The following is a 26,490-nucleotide window of genomic DNA, read 5'->3' as shown; positions in this document are numbered from 1 at the left end:
GTGGGGGACAAGTAAGGGTACATAGGGGCCGTGACGGGGGCAGGGGGTGTCTATAACAATGCGAGTAGCTGCTTCTGCACCAGCGTTCTCTGGACAGTTTGGCGTGTGGTGGGTAAGCGGACCCATGGGGAAAGCAGTGTCTGCAAGTCAGCAAGTGGGAAATCAGGCCCCAGGCAGAGGTGAGTCCTTTTCTTCCACTAAGTTTGGGCCTCTGATGACAGAGACTGTGTCTTACTGTCCCCATCGCCCCCTCAGTGTTCACCTGGCCCAATCCTCCACCCTTACTGGAAACTCAGTAAACAAGGGTCAAGGGAATTCAATCTAACATAATGGCTGTTGTTCCCAATACAAATCACATGTCACTCTGTTGATGCAAAAAGTGTTCTCCTCGGGTCTGTGTGAGGGTAGATGTGGGCCCAGGCCCAAGACAGAACATTTGCATAGCAGTACTGACCTTATAAAAAAAATCAGGAAGAGAATTCATTTCACTGAAATATAATTTATAAGAAATATACCTGGGTACATACTCATAAGTTAAAAAAAAAAAAATCATTACTTACCTATGTCACTTTTCCTTGAGACACCACTTTTCTCCAAATTCTGTATTTTGGATAAAAGAGAAAAAGATAAATCTCCCCACATCACGAGGCTAGCAAAACACCAAAAAAATAAGCACAGTACACAGTAACATTTGGGGGAAGACGGCAAAGAGGATTGCTAAGGCTTAACTGGCTCATAATGTTCTTGGGAGAGTTCATTTAAAAACCCCGTGAATCCCATAGCACGGCCCACAAAACAGAGGCAGTCTCAACACTGCCAGCGCGTGGTTCATGACGATGAGCCCCACTAACTACGGGATTTATCACCTTGTGGGCTCGGACATACCAGCATCTAAAACATCACCACCACATTCTCTTCCACCCGAGGAGCAGCACTAGGGGCCTCAGCGGGACCCAGGAAGGCAATCAGCCAGCAGTTCGTGAGCACAGAAGGGGCCTTTCAGAGCTTTAGAGCTCTGGACACAGAAATCCAGACGTGTGCACACAAACACCTGGTCCTAATCCTGATCCTGAGCCTAGGTGGATCGGGGGAGGGGCTCGGAAACAATTTCTCTGACAAAGTGCAAAGTGTCAGCAGCTCCCTCTGCCATGTTCACAGTCTTCTCCAGCAGACAAGGAAGGAATTTTCTCTCTAATTGCCCTTTTCTGCTTTCAACTGCCATTCACTATAATTATAACAATTGGATAGTGGCAAATATCCTTCAATTTTCTTCACAGACTGCAAGGAGAAATGCACTCGTGAGCCTTTACCAACAAAACCGGGAACAGCTTAAAAGCCAAGATACAGCCAGAAAGAGAAGGAGCCTCGGAATGCCAAAGGGACTGTGACAAAAGAGAGGGAGGGTGGAGAGGGAAACACAGGACAGTGTCTATCTTCTGCAGCATTTCCTGCAATTATCTTTGTCTCAAGAATAGAAATACCACTGAGTGGAGGAGAACCCCATGGTTGGGTACCACTTTGTTATGCCTCGGGACCAAGTGACACTTGACTTTAGTCCTGATAAAACACGGACTTTTCGGAAAAGCCCACTAAAAAATACTGGAACGCTGCGCTGCTTCTCTAACTGTGCTAAACCAAAACTGGGTCATCATTGTAAGTTAGCACATATGGAATCACTGCATCTCCCATGCTCTGAACGCCACTGCCGGTCAGGAACACAGCCTGCCCTCAGGGAAGCAGTGCTGGCCTCAGAACCAGAAATGCCGATCAGCATTCACCCCTAACCTGCTGCCCATCCCTTGATCAAGCTGCCCACTCCTTTCAAGGCCACAGCTTTGGCCAGTAGATGAGGATGGTGGAAAATTTGCAAGTTTAGATTTACAAATAGCATTGGCGTGGGTAAAGAAAATACTGTGTATACACACAGTGGAATACTATTCAGCTTTAAAAAGGAAAGACATTCTGGCACATGCTACGCCAAGGTACCTGGAGGACATGATGCTAAATGCAATCAGCCAGACACAAAAAGGCAAATACTGTACAATTCCACTGACAGTGTTGTCTGATTCACAGAAATGGAAAGTAGAAGGGTGGTTGCCAGGGGCCAGGGACGGGGAACAGAGAGCTGTTTAATGGGGACATTTTTAGTTTTGTGAGATGGAAAGAGTCCTGGAGATTGCAGGAGAGTAGGACTATCCTAACTACTGCTGATCTGTACACTTAGAAATGTTTACGATGGTAAATTTTATGTTATGTGTATTTTATCATAATTTTAAAAGAGAGAGAGAGATGATCCAACCCAACACTCCACTTTACAAATGAGAAAATGGAGGCTCAGAACAGGTAAAGGATTTGCCGGAAGTCCAACAGTCATTCTAGTCACAGAACCATGATGAAAATCCAGGTCTTCTGAGTTCTTCCCCATGTTCCTTTTTTTCCACCCGTGGGATAATGCATGCCCTGTCTTCCAGAGGCATATTCTCCGGAAAACATGTACCAGAAGAAAGCACGCTTAAGAGTGAGCTCCAAGTGACACCCAAAACAAAAATCACCTGTAGCCATAAGCTAAAATATTTAAAACAAAACAAAACCAAAACCCAAAAAAACCCTGAACTCAGTGTTTCCTGACTAACTTAAGCTGGAAACCAACTGGACGTCCTACCACATCTCTTTGTGAAACCAAAGAAAATCAACCAGAATTACACATCTTTCCATTTGTTATTAAGCTTTGCGGCTCCAACTGGCTGAAAACAATAGCTCGGAAATGATTAACCATTTCGAATGGCTCGATTTGTAAACTGTAAAAATAAAACATCCAAGAACGGCCGCATTAAGTGAACTGAATGGAACCAAAACGGTCTTGAGCAATTTCCCCTTTGAGAAAGAAAATTAGACTAAATGAACGAATTGACAGGACATTTAAAATTCTGTCTCCAGCTTTCCTCGTGAAAAGGCTTAGCTCTTCCTAAGAAGAAACACGTGGTTTGTTTTATTATCTCTGCTGCCACATGTTTCTTACACTGACTATCAGTATCAGTCAAAATGTGCTCACTGTTAAAGTTTTGTAAGTCAACTGAATTGCTATTCAGATAGGAAAGCAGTTTCTTACTAATGTATCTACCCCACAGGCAGCTCCTACCCTGGCTGGGAAGAGACAAATCCAAGTCACCCTTTGGTGTAGGTTTTATTTGTGAAGACACGATAGATATGAACATTTGCAATCCACATGTGTACTGCCTCATTTACAAAGCCTTCATGAAAGGATAAAACATCCTCCAAAGAATCTGATAGGAAATCTTCTAAGAAGAGAAGTAAAATGGCATCTTGTACCCAGTTGCAAACAACTGCCATCCCCTAGATGTTGAATGAAGTGAATTGGTCAGAATGTGTTCATCAGTGGACTCAGCTAAAAGCTGGTCCTTTGTTTTAATTTTGCCCCTACCACTTACTAATTCAGGCCTCAGTTTCTCATCTGTAAACAGGAAGAATAATTACAAGACCTACATTACAGAGTCATTGTGGGAACTTCATTAGGTAATACAACGTTGAGCATATCATCTGCCCAAAGAAAATGCTCAATAGTTGTTAACTATTAATCTTTATCATCATGAACATCTACTTCATATGAAGTCAACTAACAACATAAAAGAAATTTAACTGACAAAAGTGGTAAGGTCGATGGTTCCTGTTTTTATTTTGACTTAAGGTTCCATCTGAAAGGCTGTATAAGGTATCTCTTGCTGTCATATCAGTTACACATTTAAATAGTGTCTGGACAGCAAAGGAAACAGTCAACAAAACAGAAAGGCAACCCATGGAATGGGAGAAGATACTAGCAAATGACACTACAGAAAAAGGGTTGATGCCCAAGATCCATAAAGAACTTCTTAAACTCAACACCCAAAAAACAAAGAATCAAGTCAAAAAATGGACAGAGGACATGAACAGACACTTCTCCAATGAAGACATACAAATGGCTAACAGACACATGAAAAAAATTTTCATCATCATTAGCCATCAAGGAAATTCAAATCAAAACCACACTGAGATACCACCTTACACCAGTTAGAATGGCCAAAATTAACAAGACAAGAGACAACATGTGTTGGAGAAGATGTGGAGAAAGGGGAACACTCTTACACTGTTGGTGGGAACGCAAGTTGGTGCAGCCACTTTGGAGAACAGTGTGGAGATTCCTTAAGAAATTAAAAATAGAGCTACCCTATGACCCTGCAACTGCACTATGGGGTACTTACCCCAAAGATACAGATGTAGTGAAAAGAAGGGCCATATGCACCCCAATGTTCATAGCAGTAATGTCCACAAATAGCCAAACTGTAGAAAGAGCCGAGATGCCCTTCAACAGATGAAAGGATGAAGAAGATGTGGTCCAGGGTGCTTGGGTCTTAAAGCCTCTGTCTTCAGCTCAGGTCATGATCCCAGGGTCCTGGGATGGAGCCCAGAGTCGGGCTCTCTGCTCAGCAGAAAGCCTGCTTCCCTTCCTTTCTCTCTGCCTGCCTCTCTGCCTACTTGTGATTTCTGTCAAATAAAATCTTATTAAAAAAAAAAAAGATGTGGTCTGTATATACAATGGAATATTACTGAGCCAGTGGAAAAGATAAACACCCAACTTTGGCATCAACATCGATGGGACTGGAGGAGATTATGCTAAGTGAACTAAGTCAAGCAGATAAAGTCCATTATCACACAGTTTCACTTATGTGTGGAACATAAGGAATAGCATGGAAGACATTAGAAGAAGGAAAGGAAAAATGAAGGGTGGAAACCAGAGGGGGAGACTATTTGTGAGAGACAATGGACCCTGAGAAACACGGTTTTAGAGGGGAGGGGGTTGGGGGAAATGGTTGAGCCCAGTGATGGGTATTAAGGAGGGCACGTATTACAAGAGCACTGGGTGTTATATGCAAACAATGAATCATGGAACACTACACCAAAAACTAATGATGTACCATATGGTGACTAACATAATAAATAAATAAATAGGGTCTGTCACTCTTTTAAGTGGTGGACACACACACACACACACACACACACACAATCTTCAAAACAGCTTTTTGATATAGGTCCTATTATCCCATCTCGTACATGATGAAGCTGAAGCAGAAAGGGTCAGTAAGTCCCACAGCCTATCAGTGTTGGAGGAGGGACATGAACCACAGTGTCCAACTCTACCCCTACATCACACAATATCATAAGTTACCACAGGGTGTAAATCTGGGCAAGACTACAGGTTGAGGCAGGTATGTGGCCACGGCTGAGGGGGGCACCAGGGCTGAGGGGGTGCTGTGCCCTGGAGCAAGAGGCGGGGTGGGCAGGTTCCCCTGAAAGCTGCACTAGATCAGAAACCTGGTTCTAGTCCAGACACCTAGAAGAGGAGCCTAGGCCCAGAGGTCAGGCCCCAGGAGATACAATAGGGCCCAGCACCCAGAATTCAGACGTGAAGCCACCAGATGCCCTGATGTGTGGGGCAGGCCCCCAGCCCTAAGCAGGGCCGCCTGCATTCCAGAAAGCGTGCTGCATGGACCCCCCCCCCACCTCCACCACCCCTGAATAAAGCAAGCAGTGAGCTGAGGGGGAAGGAAGGCAGCTGCTTCTGAGCAAGCTGGTCGGGCACATCCTGATCAGTTCTGCCAAGGGTGATCAACTAATGATAATCCCAAGTTAATGTGGTTGTTGGTAAGAGCCTTAACTCCCATGTCAAGGTTCATCTACAGACTTTGGGTGACCTTGCAAATGAATTCTTCTCCAGCTCCCAGTCTCGGGTGTGGTCCACAGTAGACATTTTATTACTGTCTCTCCTCAAGGGATCAACGGCTTTTTTGGCTCCGTGGCCTAAGCACAAATGGGATATTTTTAAGGACGTTAATACCTTTGTGTGAAAAATGTCATGAAGATGTAAGACTCACCTTGTTTCTATTTATATTTATATATATATTTCAGAAGACAGATACATATAAATTATCCTATTCGAGAATGTGAGTTAGAACCTATGCTTGAAAGTATAGGCTGTAATTTTCAATTCATTATACAAAATGAATTGTATTAATTCAATTCATTTGTATTCAAATTAATTCCCTATTACTATCCCTTAGGTAGCACTTCAAATTCATTACAAATGAGTTTTATTATTGTCAAACACACATACACATACACACACATATTACAATGCACACAGCTATATAAAATTACAGGATGAAAAATTCAAGGATTCAGGAAATTGAGATTCCGACTTCACTTTTTTTTTTTTTTAAGATTTTATTTATTTATTTGAGAGAGAGAGAGCACAGAATGAGAGCACAGGAACAGGGGGAATGGGCAGAGGGAGAGGGAGAAGCAGATTCCCTGTGGAGCAGGGAGGCTCCCAACCCCATACCTGGCTCCATTCCAGGACTCCCCAGATCATGACCCAAGCCAAAGGCAGCTGCTTAACCAAGTGAGCCACCCAGGTGCCTTTTAACTGCCAGTAACCTCAGTCAAATCACGTAACTTCTTAGCGGCTAAGTTTTCTCTGCTGTACAGGCATGCCTCGTTTTATTGTGCTTTGCTTTATCATGCTTTGCAGATACCGTGTTTTTTACTAATAGAAGGTCTGTGACAACCCTGCATTCAGCAAGTCTATCAGTGCCTTTTCTTCCAACAGCATTTGCTCACTTTGTGTCTCTGTGTCACATTTTGGTGATTCTCACAATATTTCAAATTTTTTCATTATGATTACATTTGTTATGATGATCTGTAATCAGCAATCTTTGATGTCACTATTGTAATTGCTCTGAGGTGCCACGAGCTGCACCCATAAAAGATGGTAAACTTCAATGACAAAGGTGTCTGTGTTCTGACTGTTCCACTAACTGGCTGTTCCCCCATCTCTCTCCCTCTTCTCTGGGCTCCCTATTCCAAGACACAACAATACTGAAATTAGGTCAATTAGTAACCCTACAGTGGCCTCTAAGTGTTCAAGTAAAAGCAAGAGTTGCACATCTCTCACTTTAAATCAAAAACTAAAAACAGTTAAGCTTAGCGAGGAAGGCATGTTGAAAGCTTAGATAGGCTGAAAGTTAGGTCTCTTGCACCAAACATTAGCCAAGTTGTGAATGTGAAGAAAAAGTTTTTAGAGGAAATTAAAAGTGCTGCTTCAGTGAACACACAAATAAGAAAGCGAAACAGCCTTTCTGCTGATACGGAGAAAGTTCGAGTGGTCTGGGGAGATCAAACCAGCCCCAGTATTCCCTTAAGCCAAAGCCCGAGCCCGAGCAAGGCCCTAGGTCTCTGTGATTCTGGGAGGGCTGACAGAGGTGAGGAAGCTGCAGAGAGAAGTCTGAAGCTGCAGAGGCTGGTCCATGAGGTTGAAGGAAAGAACCAGCTCCGTAACAGAAAGTACAAGGTGAAGCAGCAAGGGCTGGGGGAGAAGCTGCAGCGAGTTCTCCCAGAAGGTCCAGCTACGATAGTGATGAAAGCGGCTACACACCACAGCAGGTTTCTAGTGTAGACAAGACAGCCTTCTATTGGAAGATGCCATCGAGGACTTTCAGAGCTAGAGAGGAGAAGTCAGTGCCTGGCTCCACAGCTTCAAAGGACAGGCTGACTCTCACATTAGGGGGATAACACAGCTGGTGACCAATGCTAACTGACCATTCCAAAAATCCTAGGGCCCTTAAGAATTATGCTAAACTGAGTGCCTGGGTGGCTCAGTCCGTTAAGAGTCAGCCTTCAGCTCAGGTCATAACCCCAGGGTCCTAGGATCGAGTCCTGCATTAGGCTCCCTGCTCAGTAGGGAGTCTGCTTCTCCCTCTGCTCCTCCCCAGCTCATGCTCTCTCTCCCTCTCAAATAAAATATTTTTAAAAAAAAGAAAGAAAGAAAGAAAAAAGTACACTGAGCACTGAGTAATATATGGAATTGTTGAGTTGCTACATTGTATACCTGAAACAATGTAACACTATATATTAACTACACTATAATTAAAATTCTTGAAAACTCAAAATAAATAAAGAAAAAGAAACATGTTTCATGAGATGAATGATCTCATGGTGATTCTCTGATGGATCCAGGCAAAGAAAGTTGAAAACCTTCTGGAAAGGATTCACTATTCTACTATACCATTGAGAATATTCATGACTCATGGGAAGAGGTCAAAATATCCACATTCACAGGAGTTTGAAAGAAGTTGATTCCAACCCTCCTGGATTACTTTGAAAGATTTAAGACTTCAGCAGTGGCAGTGACTAACTGCATTTGTGGTGGAAACAGCAAGAGGACTAGAACTAGAAATAGAACTGGGGGTAGGGGGATGGTGGTATGGGCAAAACAGATGAAGGGGGTAGAGAGGTATAGGTTTCCAGCTATGGAATGAATAAGTCATGGGGATGAAATGTCCCACACAAGGAATACAGTCAATGGTGTTGTAATAGTGTTGTATGGTGACAGATGGGAGCTACATTTGTGGGGAACATAGCAGAATTATAGACTTGCCTAATCACAATGTTGTACGCTTAAAACTAATGTATCATTGTATGTCAACACTACTTCAATTAAAAAAAAAAAAAAAAGAAAGAAAGAAAGAAATGGAGCCTGAAGATGGGTCCACCTCATGATCAAACTTGAACAGATAAGGAGCTGCTCCTCATAGATAAGTAAAGAAAGTAGTTTCTTGAGATGGAAACTATTCCTGGTGGAGATACTGTGAAGATTGTTGAAATGACAACAGTGGACTTAGAATATTACATCAACTTGGTAGATAAAGCAACAGCAGGGTTTGAGAGGACTGACTCCAGTTTTGAAAGAAGTTCTACTCTGGGTAAAATGCTATCAAACAGCATCAGCCACTACAGAGAAATCATTCATGAAAGGAAGAGTCAACCAATGGGGCAAACTTTATTGTTGTCTTATTTTAAGAAATTGCCACAGCCACCCCAGCATTCAGCAACCACCACCCTGATCAGTCAGTGAGGCAAGACCCTCTACCAGCAAAAAGACTACAACTTGCTAAAAGCACAAGTGATGGGCAGCATTTTTTTTTTTTTAGCAGTAAAGTACTTTTAAATTCAGGTATATGTTTTAAACATAATGCTATTACACACTTAACAGACAACAATACAGTGTAAACACAACTTTGGTTATGCACTAAAAACCAAAAAAAAAAAAAAAAATTCATTTGACCTGCTTTAATGCAGTATTCACCTTCTTATGGTTTTTACTTAATTGCAGCAGTCTGGAACCAAAACCACACTATCCCCAAGATATGCTTATACATGGGAATATCTGTTTTGCTTAGTAATAACAGGATCATTGAGAAGATCAAGTTAATTAAATGTCTGAAAATATTTTATTAACCATAACCATAAAGGATCTTAAAACCAAAGGAAATCATTATTATTGTTCCTGTATAGGAAACGCACAGCACAGTTAGAACAGATAATACTTTGTTGACAAAAGAAACATCCTTTTTAAAAATGCTTTTACACTAATTGTGGGATAAAAAATCAAGTCAACTGAGCCTTAACTAATATGATAAAGACAATTTATATTTTTAAAATATGGTTTCTCTTTAAAAAAAAAATACTGTTTCTCTTTCTCATCTGCTAAATTCATCTAATGCAAAGCCTATATGGTAAACTTTAAGCAAATTTCCTGAATGCAATTGATGATGAAAAAAAAGCAGCAGCTCTGTGATTTGGATAAGAGTTGTCCTGTCTTCACTGGTACCCCAGGTCTCGGTTCCTGGGTCAGACCATGCAAGGAGCCTGGCAGTCACCCTTGGGGACTCACACAGTGCCACCTTCAGGGAGAGAGATAGTCAGGCTCTTGTGACCCCAGGGACATAGCATAAGACTCCTTTCTCAGACTGGGAAAATGAAGCCCAAGTTTAGATGTGGTCAGACTAGACAAAACTACGGTCTCCAAGCAAAATTTCTAAAATGTCTAACTCCATTTCAAAATACTTTTTCTTAAAATGAAATTTGAAACCTACTTGGTCTGCTTAAACCATTATTAAAGGACTTTAAGCTTATGTGTAGCTTGCCACTAAGGATTAAAAATCTATGTTGACCAACATTTCATTAATCCATTTAAAAAAAAAAAAACTGATAACTGTTGAAAGACAAAATCATTACAGCTCCCATTAAAGAAAATAGAAATGAATCTCAGACAGGAAGAATAGATTTGATCACGAGAATAGTACCTTAGATTGCTTGACCTCTTTCTTTATATCTTCAGAAACCAAAGCAAAAGCTGGAAAAAAGAAAACATTTTTCCATTAAATTATCAATTAAGATTCATTCTCACATTCAACAGTTGTGCTTAAAATGAGAAAAATAGGGTTCTTTAATAAAGCATATTTTGCTCATTTTTTAAAAGCAGCTGCACTGCTACAAGCCCATCCCGCAGGCCACCTTCATCTCCGGACCTGAAATTATTCATCGGTGGGAAGCTAATGTGCTTAGCCTACCAAGCGAAAGGAATATTACATCAAAGAAATTAGAATCTGTATACCATTTGTGTCTCTGGATATAAACTACAAAAAAGAGATGCGTACAAAATACACCTTCTCAGCAAGCTTGATTCTGGTGCCTTCTAAAGCGAAGGGGAATTTCTAAGAATCTAGAGGGAAGCGGTACAGATTCCTACTCACACAATCACTGCAGAGCCTGGCAGGCACCCGAGCTGAATCTGGGGCAAGCTTTTATTCTCAGGGGCTGCCAGGTTAGAAGTGTGGTGCAGACAATGGGTGACTGCACAGAGCCCACTCACGCAATGGGGCCAGGAGGGGGAAGGGAATTCAAATCACTCCCTATTTAGAAGGATTTCAGGTTTTGAGTTGGAGCCCAGAAATGGATAAAGATATCCCTCCAGACACACCTAGTCTCTACATTTAAAATAATAATAATAACACTAACAAGAACATGACAGGAAGACTTTGAAAATACAAAGCAAAATAATAAACACCACAGTCAGGAAGGTTAACCAGACAAAAAAATGATGTACTTTAACTTGATGGTGCATTTCTCCTGAGGAGCTAAGAGAAAAGCACCTCATAGAGTTTGCTTTCTCCAGTTAGCATACCCAGGAGAAAATGGGTAACAGCATAGAGCAGTCACGCACGAGAAGTGTTGGACGCCGATTCGGCGGAGTAATAATGCAGCACAAGTGGTAGGTCTCCCGGGAAAACGGAGGAGACCCTACTGAGAAGCAGCAGACGGCTTCCTCCATTGGGACCCCTCCAACCTCACCTCCACCCCCAGACCCACCCCCAGACATCCACCGCCTCCAGTTCTCTCTCCATTAACATGTGCTCAAAGGAAATGATGGAAAACATTCACACGAAGATGCAAATGACTGACATCCTTTAATCATTTCCATTTCCAGGATGACATTTCAAAAGGCAGGGGGAAATCGAAAACGTAACCTAAATGAACCTCTACGTGTGGAATGTGGACAACAGCAGATGTTACAGGAGGCCTCCCTGAGACCACCTCCTAGAAATAATAATTCCCAACTCCACCCCTCCTTACCTTCTTCACTCTTTTTCTCCAGAGCACTCACCACCATAATACATATTTATATTTGTTTATTGCTTGTCTTAAATATTAGTTTATTACAAGCTCCATGAAGGCAGAAATGTGTTTTGGGTTTTTTTTTTAAGATTTTATTTGTTTATTTGACAGAGACAGAGATCACAAGTAGGTAGAGAGACAGGCAGAGAGAGAAAGGGGGAAACAGGCTCCCTGCTGAGCAGAGAGCCTCATGTGGGGCTCAATCCCAGGACCCTGAGATTATGACTTGAGCCGGAGGCTCAACCACTGAGCCACCCAGGCGCCCAGGAATGTGGTTTTGACTGTCTGCCCCATACCTAGAACACAGCCAGCACACAGAAGAAGGTCAATAAATATTCACAAATCAATCAATTATTCAATCAATACAAGTCTTTACAATGGCACTGGGATCCCATCATTTACAGGCTATCTGCTCCTTCCTCAAGGTACAATCCACCAAGCAAATTGAAGAAATTTAGTGTGTCCTCCCAACAACAATTTATTCTCAGTAAGATCTGCTCTACTTTCTCATTTTACACACACACACACACACACACACACACACAAGAAGGCAACCACAAAGCCCAAATCATTCATTAAATTCTAAGAAGAGAGGAAAGATTTAACCCCAAACAGCATTTTAAATTCTGCCTCTGGGTATTTGATTCTTTGGTTTTGTCATATTTGATTTACCTCCAAACTAGCAGGCACACTTTTTAAAACCCTCAAGAAGATACCAAAAATAAAATTACTAATGAGCATTAGTAGGGAAGTCACAACACGTTAATATCACTCAGCACCACAGAATTCCAAGAAACAGAACATTCAAACAACTTGCAGGATATGACAACTGTGGTCAATCTAAGACACGATTCTGAGTCCAAAATCCGTCTCTGCTGACTCCATCAATTCTTAATTCCAAACACACACAGTTAAAGCTTTCTGGGCTAAATTTCCCTCTTTTGTCAAGATTTAAAAAAAAAAAAAAACCTTCTCAGTTTAACACGTTCAGTGACTCATCATCTAATAACCAGGATTTAGTCTTCCCTCACTTTTTTGGCAGGCCAGATGGCTATGTAAAAGGAAGAGTATGTCAATACAAAAGCCCTTTCAAAGGCAGACTCAATACTAAAGAAAACAGGTCTTTATTTGGCATGGGTTCTGCAAGTTACTAACATGTCACCTTTCATAAGTAAGCAGCTAATGTCATTTCATAATGTTTCATGTAGGAATCACATGGAGGGAAGACATTCCTAATAAATCAAGTGAATTCCACAAACCTTTCTTGTCATAATCAAGACAGCATACCTCTATTCAGGCAAAGCTTAACTGAAGCGAGAGTAAACTAGATTTTAGTTTCTTCCAAAACCACAAAGGCCTAGATTTAAAATACCCTTTAAAACACACACACAGAGAAAACTGTCATTTGTCCCTATCACACTCTGCTGTGAAATTAAGAACTCCTTTCCCCCATGATAGAAATAAAGTGTATGATGTTTAAAGCAGTCACAAAGAGGTGCCTGGTTGGCTCAGTCAGTACAGCATGTGACTCTTGATCTTGGAGTCATGAGTTCAAGTCCCACGTTGGGCATAAACCTTACTAAATAAATAAACAAATAAAGCAATAAGGGAAGAAAGGCATCAGTTACTTTCAGGTATAAGAGCAAATCACATGGCAAGATAATCCTCATTAAACATAAAAAAATACTAGTTGGCTTTTCCTTTGTGTTTCCGTAATCTAAATAAAACAAATCACCAAGGAACCAAATGCATTTTGAAGGCACAGAATATGCTATACCACTAATAAACCCAATCTTAAAATAATGAATCCTTAACAAAATTCCTACCCACAAGATCCTGGCTTTCACAGTTGGTGCAAATGAAGGAGAAACGGTAAAATTAGAGGAGAAAGTAAGAAAAATCAGCAAGTGAGGTAAGAAATTACCTGTCACACAGTGGGACTTTACCACTACGTGGCCCAGGGTGGGGGGAAGAAGGAAGGAGGAAAGGGTCCCCCAACTCTGCCAAAGGGAGTGGCCACCTGGGGCTGGATATTTATTGTTTGGCTTCATTTTAATTTCCAAATTCAGTGGGGAAAAAATATTCTTGAAAGCTTGGCCTTAATGTGCAGTTTGAGAACTATTCCAAGGTAAATCATGCTCTTATATGCCAAACTGCTGTTTAAAAGTAATTTTCCCTTTTCTATTTTCAACATGAATTCCTGTGAATTGCTACAGGGAACTATATTTAAAGTGCAAATCAGGACGGGCAATAGAAATAAGACCTTTCCGAGATAACTTTAAATAATTCAAACCAACTAACGTGTTAGCACACCTATTCTAAAAGATAAATCAAGATTTTACAACTAACCTGGGACTAAGATTTATAGGGCAGCCTAAGCCCTAGAGTGCCAGAAAACTGGAGAGGAATTAATTGCAACGCATTTAAGCAACCCCAATCAACCATCTTTTCTTGTTCCTGGGAGTGAGCAAGCGACCCCGGGGGCCCCCACAGGAAAGATGATTGTCCCTCCTAGTCCCTCGTGCTGTTTTGCTCCTCTTTCCTGGTTTGTCCTCCCAGACTATCCCAGGAACATCTATCATAGAAACCAGATTAAACACACACACACACACACACAAAACAGAAACCATTCAGATGCTCAATAACTCCACTCAGAGGGGTGCTGCCAGGATTAAGTGAGATAAGACACAGCATTTAGCGTGGAGCTCAGTGTGTTCATAGCTCAACTGATGCTGCCATAAGCCGCTGGTGGGGCAATGGTTTGCTGTGGGTCTAGGCGGTGTCTAGGTGGTTGTGGGCCCTACCCTGGAGCTTGGAGGGAGGCAGGGAATGGAACCGTGTGTCCCTAGCTCTGGATCCAGGGCAAAGCTTGCAGCTGGGCCCCCAGCACCCCTCAGGGTCTCACACAGGCTCTGCCCCACTTTCTCTTCTGACGCACTGTGGGAGGGAGCCTGTGGGGCTTCCCTTTCTTTCCTGTGACCTAGTTACAAGAAATGTTTCACCCAGCACAGCTCCTCCCCAAGTGGTTCCAGCTCCCTGGAGCTTTCCAGGTTGAATTCCAAGTCCTCCGGAGGAGGCCTTCAACTCCAGGATGTGCAGCCCACAGCTGACTGACTTAGTTCCAATTACCTGCTTTGAAGATCATCCAGGCAGGCAGAGCGACCAGAACCGCATGCACCCCCACGAAGCGACAGAGGGCAGAGCCTGCCTTCCCTTCCGCCTCCTCAGATCTACTGTCCCTGGGGCTGTGCGCACATGGGGTAGCTGCTCCAGCCACCCACCCTGAGGCATCTGCTTTTATTGTAAGGGCCGTCCAAAGTGGGGATGGAGGGCCCCTGATACTCCACATGGGCAGAGGACAGAACCAGCCCTGGCATGTGGCCAAAGGTCAAATGGTTTCTCAGGTGTTATGTTTCTAGAACAGGGCCTGACACATGCTATGTGCTTTAGGCCGTAGCAGTTACTGTCATTAGTATTAGTTTACATTTTCATTTGTGCAGGAGAAAACCAGAGTGGCTATGTGCACCAGTGTTCTGCTAGGGGCTGGGGAACATGAGTAAGCAGCTGCCTGAGGAGCTGATGTGAGACACAAGTCCCTCAGTCAACAACCAAGTGCACAAGCGCCCACTCCGCTGGCTGTCACTCTAATGGGAGTCCCTGAGGGAGCACCTGGGGTGGAGACAGAGGCCGTCTCACCCAAGGCAGGGCAGCAGAGGGAAGGGAAGCTCCCAGAGAGCAAAGCACTGCTTGGACTAAACTCAACATGGTGCTTGAGCAAGCAAATTCCAAGCAGCAGAGACTTCAAGTTACCAGAGCAAGGACGCCTGGAAATAGGTTTCTGTGTCAAAGTTTGAATAGTTTAGTGTACCCAGAGCACGGACACCTGAGGGGAGGAACTAGAGCTGCATGCCTGTGGGGGGGGGGAGAGAATGTGATGTGGACACCTGTGGGGACGGAATGTCTGGGACATGGACACCTGTCGGGGAGGAGAGAGACTGAGGCTAGAGATGGAACTGGAGACAGCAGGGCATGTCATGAAAGGGCTCAGTGTTAGGGGGTCTGCTTTTATTGTAAGGGCCATGAAAAGCTTCTATCAAAGCAAGCACCCTGTTGAAACGTGTCTTTGACAGGTTTCCAGAGTAGTGTTGGGTGGGGCTGTGGGGGGGGGGGACAAAACAAAAGGCACAAACATGCCAGCCAGGAAGCTAATGGAGCCAGGTAATGGGAGAGAAGGGACAGAATTCGGATGAGGCAGTGCCTGAGCGTGGTGAGTGGTGAGCAAAAGCGGGGTGTTGGAGATATTCAAGCAGCAGAATCTACAGTCCAGGAGTCTGGTGCTACCAGGAGATGGGGCAGGGAAGGGAGAGTCCATAGGGGTTGGTGAGAGGAAAGGAGCGTGTAGGTGAGTCCGGGATGCAGAGGGAGCAGCTGAGCACAATGAGGTGCCATTCCCAAGCCCGAGAATAAAGCCAGGGGGAGCAAATACATGGAAAAACTCGGTCTGCTTCCCAACATCCTGAGGTGCTGAGGCCATTCGAGGGAATATATCCAGCAGCAGGGAAGGGCTCTCCAGGTAGAGAGAAGCTAGGGAGAAGGCAATTGTTTAAGGAGTTTATAAGGTGTTCTTCCAAGGCATTCTCTCTGTAAAGCTTCAAAGTGCGACGGAAAGAGGTGTGGCCCAGGAGAGCTGGCCTCCACGGCCTGCTCCACGAGGAGGACCAGCACAGCATGCTGGTCGGATGCACAGAATCTAGACTCCCGCCTCGTGGCTTCAAATCCAGGCTCTGCCACTTAGTAGCTCAGCAACACCGGGCCAGTGACTTTGGCTCTCAGAGCCTCTGCCTCCATCCCTGTAAAAGGGGGGAAACTAAACAAGAATGAGCTACGTTGGTGCATGTACAGGAGCAGGACAGTACCTGGCCTGTGAGAGGAATAATTGGAGCCTTTTGCTCAGGTGGCAAAGAGCAAACTCGGGAAGAGAGATGCTGCCCTGGGGAGGAAGCCAGCGCTATTCCGCAAGGAGACAGCTGGACAACGTTAAGGTCAGGGAACCACTGTGCCCCACTCCGTGGGTTCCACACCACTTACAAGGTGACCAGCCAGCTGAGAGAAGGAAAGGAGATTGGGGAGGGGGGAGCTGGCCTCCCCTCAAGTGTGGCAGTGAGCACACCGACATGACGGTCCTCTTTTGAGCCGCTCACTACCTACCCCTGTTTGGTCTTACTCCATCTCAAACACTTTTTCAGTTTTATCAAAGAAGTCAATGAGCAAGGGAGTTTGGAATATAGATTTTTCTTCCCTTGGCAACGGAGTTGGCCAGGACCAATACAGTCTCTGTGCCAGAGGGTAAGCCTACTTATAAAAAGGACAGTAAATAGAAAGAAAATAGAAAGAAATAGGAAATAACTGTATATTTTAGAAAGACAGAGATCATTTGCTTCTTTGATTCCTATATCATTTAAACAAATAATAGGAAAGCCCATATGCCAAGGGAAACAGAGTTTCGGGGGAGAGATTCAAAACACCACCCTCACAATCAGGTTTCCTAGGTTGAGTCATAGGTAAGGGGCAGAAGAAACCCCCGTCGCAAAGCCCACTCCAGAACAAACTCACCACCAAAAAAATCAGCGCTTCGTATAATCCCTTTGCATTGTACGAGCAGCACTGAACAGTTAACTATCAAGCTAACTTATACAGTCTCTGCTTAAATTGGGGGTATCTTATTTCTACAACATAAAAAGTGGTTTTAGAAGCCCCTCCCCACCCCAGCAGCACCACTGAATCCACGGCAGTCACAGGTTGAGATGTTCTAATGCTGTTAGGAACTTGTCAACTGTCCAAACACCTTTGCTCAAACAACCCACTCTTCAGTTTCTGAGACTCATGGTCCTCCTCCTACAGCCCCTCCAGCAGCATTTGAAAACCTGCCTGTTTCCAAAGGATGCTGGAACCAGAGAGAGACTGCTTTGTTTGAATTCTGGGGTTTCTGGTTCCTTTCCCGAGGTGATGAAATATCTGAGCAAGACGTATCAAGCCTCAAGTCCACACTTTGCTGTCTCAGAAACAGCTCCTTATTTCATTTTAAAAACAAAGCAGCCAGCAATCATCTTTACATTCTACAGATATGCAAGAAAATCGGCTGGCAAGAGTCCCAGTTTCTACCTGGGCCTTAGGCAGGGTTCCTGCACCTGCGAGCACATATGACCCACCTGGGGCCTTCTAAAAATGCAAATCTAGAGGCCTCAACTCAGATTTTTTTTGTAAGAAAAATATGAAGCTGGGAACCCATAATATGCCTTTTAACAAGGGGCCCCATAACAATGGAAACTCTTCAAGACACTGAGGGGATTCTCCTGTGTGCTGAAGTCTGTGCACACTGGGGTGCACAGCTAAACAGACCCTCAAGGGAAAGGAATGGGATGATTTTTCCAAAAGGCCTCGGCCATTTACCTTCCTTTACTTCATTCACCTCATAAATGAAGAACAAGCTCCAGTATATCCATCCTCAAGGATCCGGAAAAGATAAATTCAGCACGATGTGGAAAGAGCCTTTGGCTTCCTACAGCTTCTTACAGCAAGCAATGATGTAAACTACAGCATATCACCTTTTCAGACCATAAAATATTCTTTCAGTAGTGAAAGTAAGTCATATCCCTAGGTGAAGATGGCATTGTTACAACTGAGATACATTCTAATCTTATTTGAGGATACCTTTTCTCATTTTTTGGTATAAGCCTACAGCTTTACATCACACAGATAAAGATGATTTTCTGTCCCAGCTTCTACCAAATCTTGGATACCCATACATTTTGAATGAAAGTTAAAATGGATTTATTTTGCCAATTAAGACTCTCTCCTCTTTAAAAAAAGAAAAAAAAATCTACTCAAATTGCCCCTCCAAATCTCTCTGCAATCTCTCCTCTGAGCTCCAGACCTACAAATCCAACTGCCCACATGACACCCACCTGAACATCTCACGTTCCCCAAACTCAATTTGTCCAAAGTGCACTCCTCATCTTCACCTCCCTCTAAAATTAAAAGTAAATTTTAGAAAAATGTCTGGGTACTTAATGCCACAGAATGGTTAAAAGAAACTTTATATTATTTAAATACAATAAAAAAAAAAGTTAAAATCTGGTCCTTCTCCATTAGTGCCTGTATCAGTAAACAGCTCTGGTACCCACCCACAGCTTATGACAGAAACCTGACTCATCTTTGACCCCCTCCTTCCTCTCAGCCCACTGCTCCCATCAGCTGCCTTCATCATCTCTCACGTAGTTGATTCCGGCAGCCTCCTCACTGGTCCCACAAGTCCTAACCAGTCACCTCACCAGTCACCTCTAATCTCTGTCCCACGGGACAACATCAGCGAGTTCCTTACAACAGGAGGTTAAACCATGTCACTCTCCTACTACAGCCCCACAGCTACTTCCCACTGCTCTAAGAACAAAGCCCAAAATCCTTATCTTCCTCCGTAAGACCTGCATTGCCTGACCCCCACTGAACTTCCCAGCCCCTCTCTGAATCTCTCCAGTCTAGTCCTTTCTCGGTTGTGTTCCTCCAGCACCAAGCTCTTTCCCCTCCTGGGCATCTCCCCTTCTTCCACTTAACTGCCCTTCAGGTCTGAGTTCTGATGTATCCTCCTCCAAGAAGTCTTCCTTTACTCCCTACTCCAAGGTTTATTAACCCGGCACCCAGCACTATCAACAATAGATCAGATTCTTTGGAGGGTGAGATTGTCCTGCACATGGTAGGATGTGCAAGACTCAGAGCCCCAGCTCTGGATGCCAGTAGCACTCCCTGCCACAAACAAAAAGTCCCTAGCCATTGACAAATTCTCCAGGAGGGGCAAGAACACCCCCTATTGAGAACCACTACTCCAGACTCCAGGCTAAAGCCCTCCAATTCCCTGCCTGGCATTCTCCCAGCACCCGGACTCCCCTGCCAGGGCCCTGAGCACAGTGCGATTTGTTTTGTTTTGTGTTTAATGTCACCTTCCCCTTGGAGACTGCCTGCTCCACCAGGGGAAAGCCAGATTCGATCTGTCTTCCTGCAATATCCCTGGTGCCTGATACATGTAGATACTCAACAGTCAGAATAAATGAAAAAAATTCCAAGTACAGTTCTTTCTTTTAATACTATTTTTGAACTGTTAACATTTTCTAGGAGTGCAAATCAGCGCCTACACTGAATTGGGTTCCTCTAGGGAGTGGCTTAGTGAATAAAGCTTTGAAACATGGAATTAAGGGAGACTCTCAATCAATAATAGATCTGATGAACTCCCAACACTCGCTAAACTTTCCTTTGTGTTAGGAAAGATAGAATTAACACTCCTATATACTATTCTTTTTTTTTTAAGATTTTATTTATTTATTTGACAGAAAGAGATCACAAGTAGGCATAGAGGCAGGCAGAGAGAGAGAGAGAGGAGGAAGCAGGCTTCCTGCTGAGCAGAGAGCCCGATGCGGTACTCGATCCCAGGACCCTAAGATCATGACCTGAGCCGAAGGCAGCGGCCTAACCCACTGAGCCACCCAGGTGCCCCTATATACTGTTCTTTACCAAGAATCTGGCAATGCCAAAGATGGATTGTCCATAATGCTACAAAGAGACAACACATAATAACATTTGCTAATCCCTTTGTGCCTAGAAACACCCTGATTTATGTTTCTAATGAAAAGCAAAAAACAAAACAAAAAAACCTGCCTCTTAGTGGTCCAAATGAAGTCAGTATTAGGACTTACTCAACTACTAGGCCCACAGTGCTTGCCTCAGAACAAGTTAACAAAAGGGTCAGGATAGCTCCTCCCACCCCCATGCCCACGACCCACCATCCCACCTGAAACAGATGCTCTTTTCCCCCTCTCCTTATCTGCCCCCTGATAAACAGCTTGACTGTTGGCTACAGACAAACTCCTTTGAGTCAAATCCATAACCAAGAGAACCACATCTACTTGGAAACCCCAGACTACCTGGACAAGAACTCATCCAGACGGGTAAACTCTCTATCAGTCATAGCTGCTCAAGAAATAAAAGGAGGGTTTAAAAATCGAAAATTAAAACATACACACACACAATAACCTGGGATCAAGTCTGACTCTTGGTGTCCTAAAAAGTCTAACTCACTGCAGTAAAAAGAATCTGAGCGAGGGGCGCCTGGGTGGCTCAGTGGGTTAAGCCACTGCCTTCGGCTCAGGTCATGATCTCAGGGTCCTGGGATCGAGTCCCGCATCGGGCTCTTTGCTCAGCAGGGAGCCTGCTTCCCCCCCTCTCTCTCTGCCTGCCTCTCTGCCTACTTGTGATCTCTCTCTGTCAAATAAATAAATAAAATCTTAAAAAAAAAAAAAAAAAAAAGAATCTGAGCGAGAACTGGACCAGAATGAAAAAAAAAAAAAAAAAATCCCTAATTTTGGTGGATGCTAACAAATTCAATCCTGACACATACAGAGTAGAAACAGGGATAAGAAAGATAAAAGTTAGGAGCACCCGGGTGGCTCAGTGGGTTAACCCCTCTGCCTTCGGCTCAGGTCATGATCCCAAGGTCCTAGGATCGAGCCCCTCATCAGGGAGCCTATTTCCTCTCTGCCTGCCTCTCTGCCTACCTGTGATCTCTGTCTGTCAAATAAATAAATAAAATCTATATTTTTTAAAAAGCTGTATTTATCAGAAATTCCTATTTCAGGAATTTAAAAAAAAAAAAGAAAGATAAAAGTTAGCATCTTATTATTTTACCATTGGTTCAAATGAGCTTCTTCACAGATGTATCAGTTAGGATTAGGTTGGCTGCTGCACGTAACAGAAAACTCAACTGAGGCTTCAACAAGACTGAGGTTTATTTTTAATCTCCTGCAATACAAGTCTGGAAAAAGGGACCCAGGGCTGGCGTGGTGCTCCACATCCTTCAGGCACCCAGGCAGGCACTGCTATCCTTTCTGCCCCATGATCCTTACTACTGGCTTCTGTCTTCAAGGTCACCTCATGGTCACAAGATGACCACCATGGCTCCATCCATCCGATTTACAGACAATGGGAAGGAAGATGAAACAAAGACAAGCAAACAAACAAAGAATAACAAAAAGCATGCATCCCAACTGGGTCAGCTACCTTTAACAAGCTTCACAAAGAGACCCACCCAAAAATCACTACAGGTAATTCAGTGGCTGTCCCTGCTTGCAAGGGTCACTGAGAAACTTCTTTTCCCTGGACACACCGCTGCCGCCACTACCACCATGAGATTCCTCCATCCTTCCCCTGTATTATTAGTCAGCTAGGGCCACCTTAACAACAACCAGAGACAAACGGAAATTTATTCCTCACAGCTCTGGAAACTAGAAGTCCAAGATTAAGGTGCCAACAGGGTTGGTTTCTGCTAAGACCTCTCTCCTTAGCTTGCAGGTAGAAAAGTCTTCTCACTGTGTCCTCCAATGGCCTTTTCTCTGTTTGAGTGCATCCCTGGTGTCTCTTCCCCCTCAGAGAAAAACAAGGACACAGTCCCGCTGGACTAGGGCCCCACTCTTATGACCTCATTTACCCTGCATTATCTCCTTGGAGGTCCTATCTCCAAATACAGTCACCCAACATTTCTGATTATCTTTTTTTTTTTTTAAGATTTTATTTATTTGTTTGACAGAGAGAGACACAGTGAGAGAAGGAACACAAGCAAGGGGAGTGAGAGAAAGAAAAGCAGGCTTCCCACCAAGCAGGGGCCCAGCGCGGGGCCTGATCTCAGGACCCCGGGATCATGACCTGAGCAGAAGGCAGATGCTTAAGGACTGAGCCACCCAGGTACCCTCATTCCTGATTATCTAAGAGGTTTTTTAGTCAGGAAAGGAAGGAACTACTGAGGAAGGGTAACTGAGTAGCAGATAGCAGTCTCTGCCACAACAGACTCATTACATTAAAACTGTAAGAAATGGCAAAGTTCTGGTATTTTATCTAGTCTATGTCTCCTGTTTTATATGAGAAAACTGAGCTCAGACCCACAAGGAGCTGATGTAGAGGTGTGAATAAATCTGATTCTAGAACTGGCACTGGACTCTAGAACTGAAGTTGCAGTGAATTTGGTCTGTATAATCATACGGGCTTAAAATAAATTTTCTATATTGACTTTTTTCTAACAACTCAAGAGAATATGCTATAGTTTGTGGGAAAACTAAACTATATATATACCCAGGCCAAACTGACGAGGGAATATTTAGAGTATTTTTAAGCAATCAGGATTGTTCACATGCCTCAAAATTCCTAACATAATCTCCGTTTTAGCAAGACCCAAGAGCCCTGGTTTAGAGATCTATAGATTGGGTACCACATCTTTCTGCATCTGGGTGCTCCCCCAACACCACCAAAGCAGAGCTCAATAAACCAAGCTCATGATTTACTTCAGACCTCGAAGAATACAGCTTCTTGTCTGTACCAACCCATGAAAGCCAGTTCACAAAGCCAAATGTCTCACAGGGACCTTTTAATAGGTTTTAGGTCTTATTTATTGTACTTATCTGACAACTTCACAATGTTAATAGACATCTCTAAAAATGTGTTGACATTTTGCTTCATTCTGACTGTCCTTTAATGTGTTATCAAGTTTGGACAGTACAGATATTCCCTTAAGTGCAGTAAAAAATAGACACACAGCAATACAAATGTATTTCAGCCCCTACATTGAATATATTATGTACAAATATTATATCCCCAGTACACCATTATAAAGTGCAGTGCTATAAATAGAACGCCAATTTCAGCTACCACCCACCCTATTTGGTTAGGAGCAAAACTTCCAGGCAGCAAGCCAACTGATGTAGCCAAGAGTCACCTAGTCAAATTCCCACCCCTCCAACCTCCCCTTCTCCCTGGGCTGCCCCCCTCTCGGCCATGCATTCTTTCTTCCACTAAAGCCGATCTCCACGTTCAGTTGCTCCCCACCGTCAATTATAGCTCTCTGTGCCCAAGGTGTCCCAACATTTTTAATTACATTGTTGCTTACTTAATCATGCATGTGAACAATTAATTAACAATTAATCTCCCTCGATTTTCCCACACTTACTGAGCACCTATAGAAAAGCGAAGGGTACGCAAATAACGTCCTCATTCGGAGAGTTTAAATCCAAATAAAAACGAGCTGTACAGGTTCCAGTGGGCTACCAAAAAGCAATGTGCAATAACGCTACGTCTCTTCCTAAATTGCACTATTCTGCCATTTCTAAAAATCTGAAATTACTGCCTTTTAACAGACTGCAAACACAAAATCCGGGTTAGAGGACAATAACCCTGAGAACACTGAAAAGGGAGTCATTTTCCCCCAACCTTTCAAATTTGAACAAATCTCACCATATATGTCAATCAGGACGATTTTTTTTTTCAACTTTGCCACATCATTTTACGATAAAGGGGAGAAAATGCTCCCGTGAGGAGACCGGGAGAAAAAAGGAAAGGGGCATTACGGCAGCAGCAACCCCGACAAGCACTGCTCCCAGAAGTGTTCTCTAATTTTCCCCCTTAAAGACCTAAGACTGGGGAATATCCCCACCGCCTCTGCCACGCCACCACCGCACCCACTGAAGGCCCAGCCGGGCACCCCGACCCTCCCTTCCTAACCTAGGAATGATTAGAAGGGCTGGTGCCAAGTTGGTTTGTCAGCCCTCGAGACCCAGACACGGCCGGAAGACCCCGCAGAGAGCCCCTGCAGGGCGCGCGGATCTGGGTCGGGGGGTGCCGTCCCTAGCCCCCGGCTGCCCCGCGCGGAGGTGCAGGGCGAGAGGGCCGCCCCGGCCGGGCGAGAGGGCCGCGGGGCCCGCCCGCCTCCAGTCGGTGGCGCCCGCGCGGGGCGTGTGGGGCTTGCGGGGCAGGCGGGACGCGGGCGGAAGGCAAGGGGGCGGGACCGCGGCCGCCGCTTCCCCGCTCTCAAAGTTTCTTGCAGTTGCACATTTACTCAGCGCTTCCTGTGGGGGTGAGCGCCTCGCCCTCCCGGCTCGGCCCGCCGCCAGCTCCTGGCGGAAGGAGGCGGGCAGACGCGAGCGGGGCCGGGGCGGCGGCGGGACCCGGCGAGCCGAAAGGGGCCGGGCGCGCTGCGCCCCGGGGTCCGGGAGAGCCGGGTCCCCACCCGGACGCCGCGAGAGGGCGCTGCCGCCGGCGCGGCGGGGACGGGACGGCGGGACACGGGCGCCCGCGGGGCAGGGCTGGGCCGCCCGGCACCCCCTTCGGCGCGCGGACGCGGGACGCGGGCGGCAGCGCCCGAGAAGCCCACGCCTCTCCCGTGCGCGCCCGGGCCGCCCGCTACTTACCCAGTGAGCAGGTGAGGAGCGAGAGCAGTGCCGGGAGCGCGAGGCGGCGGCCGCGGCGAGCGGGCGGCAGCATCCCGGCGGCGGGAGCTGCGCGCCCTAGCGGGGCGCGGGGACGGGAGACGCGCGGGGAGCCGAGCTGCGCGGCTGCCGCTGTCGCCCGTGCCGCCGCGGCTGACCCTTCTCCGCCGGCTCCCCTCCTCCCTCCTCGGGCTCCGCCGCGCCGGCTCCGGCCGCGCCCTCTGGCGGCCGACTTCGGGAGCGTCCTCGTGCCAGTTCCAGCGCCCGCCTGGCTCGCAGCCGTGCTTTGGGGTCCCGCCGCCGGGCGAGGGTAGAGATGACTGCACCTTCACTAGGACAGCGACCCTCTTCCAGGCTTGTGCCCCCCCCCCCGCTCCCTGCGGTCATTATTCTCCACTCCTGTTTTTCCTACTCCCTTACCTAGGCCCCATCTTCTACCTTCCTGTCCTCCCACCTTACTCCTTCACCTCCCTTTCCCGGCTCTCCTGGAGTCGATCAGTGGGTCCCCTCCTTACTCCCAAAGAAAGGGATGGGGTGGGGGCGGGGAAGGGAGGAGACTGGAAGCCAGTCGCTTTTCCTCCCTCCTAATGTACCATCTGCTATTTAAAAAGAAATCAATAATTCAACTCTTAATATTATTGGCACCCGTGTTCTACGTTGATGAAGGTGTTTTTAATCAGCTCAACTAATTTACTTAATATCCTCTTTTTTTAATGGGATTTGGCCAATAGCTTAAGCCTGGAATTTGGCTTTCAATAGAAGTTAGCGTAAATGTAATTTCGTATAAATGTGATTTTAAGTGTTCACCATAATGGAAGAGGGGAGGTTGTGTTTTATTCAAAACATCCCATAAAAATTAATTAAATTGGAATACAGAGAAGTCGAGTGACCTCATATGGAGAGTCCCTTTTGTCCCCATGGGACTGCCCTGGGGATCCCTCCCCAGCCAGGAGATGTGGTAGCCCTGGCAGAGGGCTGGCTCCACTATGTTATGTGGTGGGCAGAGGGGAAAAGCAGTACCTTCTAATGGTTCTTCAGTGCTTCCTGCCTCCGCCAAAGCCTTGACTCCTGTCTCTCTCTTAGAAGGTAAATGGGACCAAGTGCCCATCACTTACCTGAGATTAGACCATGACCTCGTGAAGGCTGTGTCCTTGTTCTCATTCATACTTCATGTTTTCTGGGTGCCTACTCTGTGCCTGGGATTGTGCTAAGCACGTACCAACACCAGTGTCTTCCACGTGGATGTGCAACGTTCACTGACTTGCTAAATGTGAAATGAAGGCCAGTGTCAGGTGGTAGGAATACAAGTAAGATGTTGGGCTAATAGCAAAGCGGGTGCTGAATAAATGTTTATTGTCTTGCGCGCCTGGGTGGCTCCGTGGGTTAAGCCGCTGCCTTTGGCTCAGGTCATGATCTCAGGGCCCTCCCGCATCAGGCTCTCTGCTCAGCAGGGAGCCTGCTTCCTCCTCTCTCTCTCTCTCTCTCTCTCTCTCTCTCTGCCTGCCTCTCTGCCTACTTGTGATCTCTGTCAAATAAATAAATAAAATCTTAAAAAAAAAATGTTTATTGTCTTGAGCCTTATAAATGAGAAGACCAGGGGCACCTCAGTGGCTCAGTCATTAAGCGT

At 45.2% G+C, this 26,490-nt stretch overlaps 1 protein-coding gene across 2 annotated transcripts in view; it reads right to left on the bottom strand.

The window, feature by feature from the left end:
* Positions 1 to 24,938, bottom strand: part of B3GLCT (beta 3-glucosyltransferase) — a 116,723-nt gene extending 91,785 nt beyond the window's left edge. For both annotated transcript variants that reach the window (XM_044249546.1, XM_044249547.1), the window contains exons 1-3: positions 24,846 to 24,938; positions 10,197 to 10,246; positions 561 to 600 (exon numbers count right to left, since the gene is read on the bottom strand). In XM_044249546.1, coding sequence (XP_044105481.1) covers positions 561 to 600; positions 10,197 to 10,246; positions 24,846 to 24,918 — 163 coding nt within the window. In that variant the 5' untranslated portion in view covers positions 24,919 to 24,938. The remainder of the gene's footprint in view (positions 1 to 560; positions 601 to 10,196; positions 10,247 to 24,845) is intronic.
* Positions 24,939 to 26,490: the final 1,552 nt, after the last annotated feature.

This window comes from Neovison vison, chromosome 5 (genome assembly GCF_020171115.1).
Source record: "Neovison vison isolate M4711 chromosome 5, ASM_NN_V1, whole genome shotgun sequence".
Classification (NCBI taxonomy): Eukaryota; Metazoa; Chordata; class Mammalia; order Carnivora; family Mustelidae; genus Neogale; species Neogale vison.
This window is presented reverse-complemented; position numbering and strand designations above follow the sequence as displayed.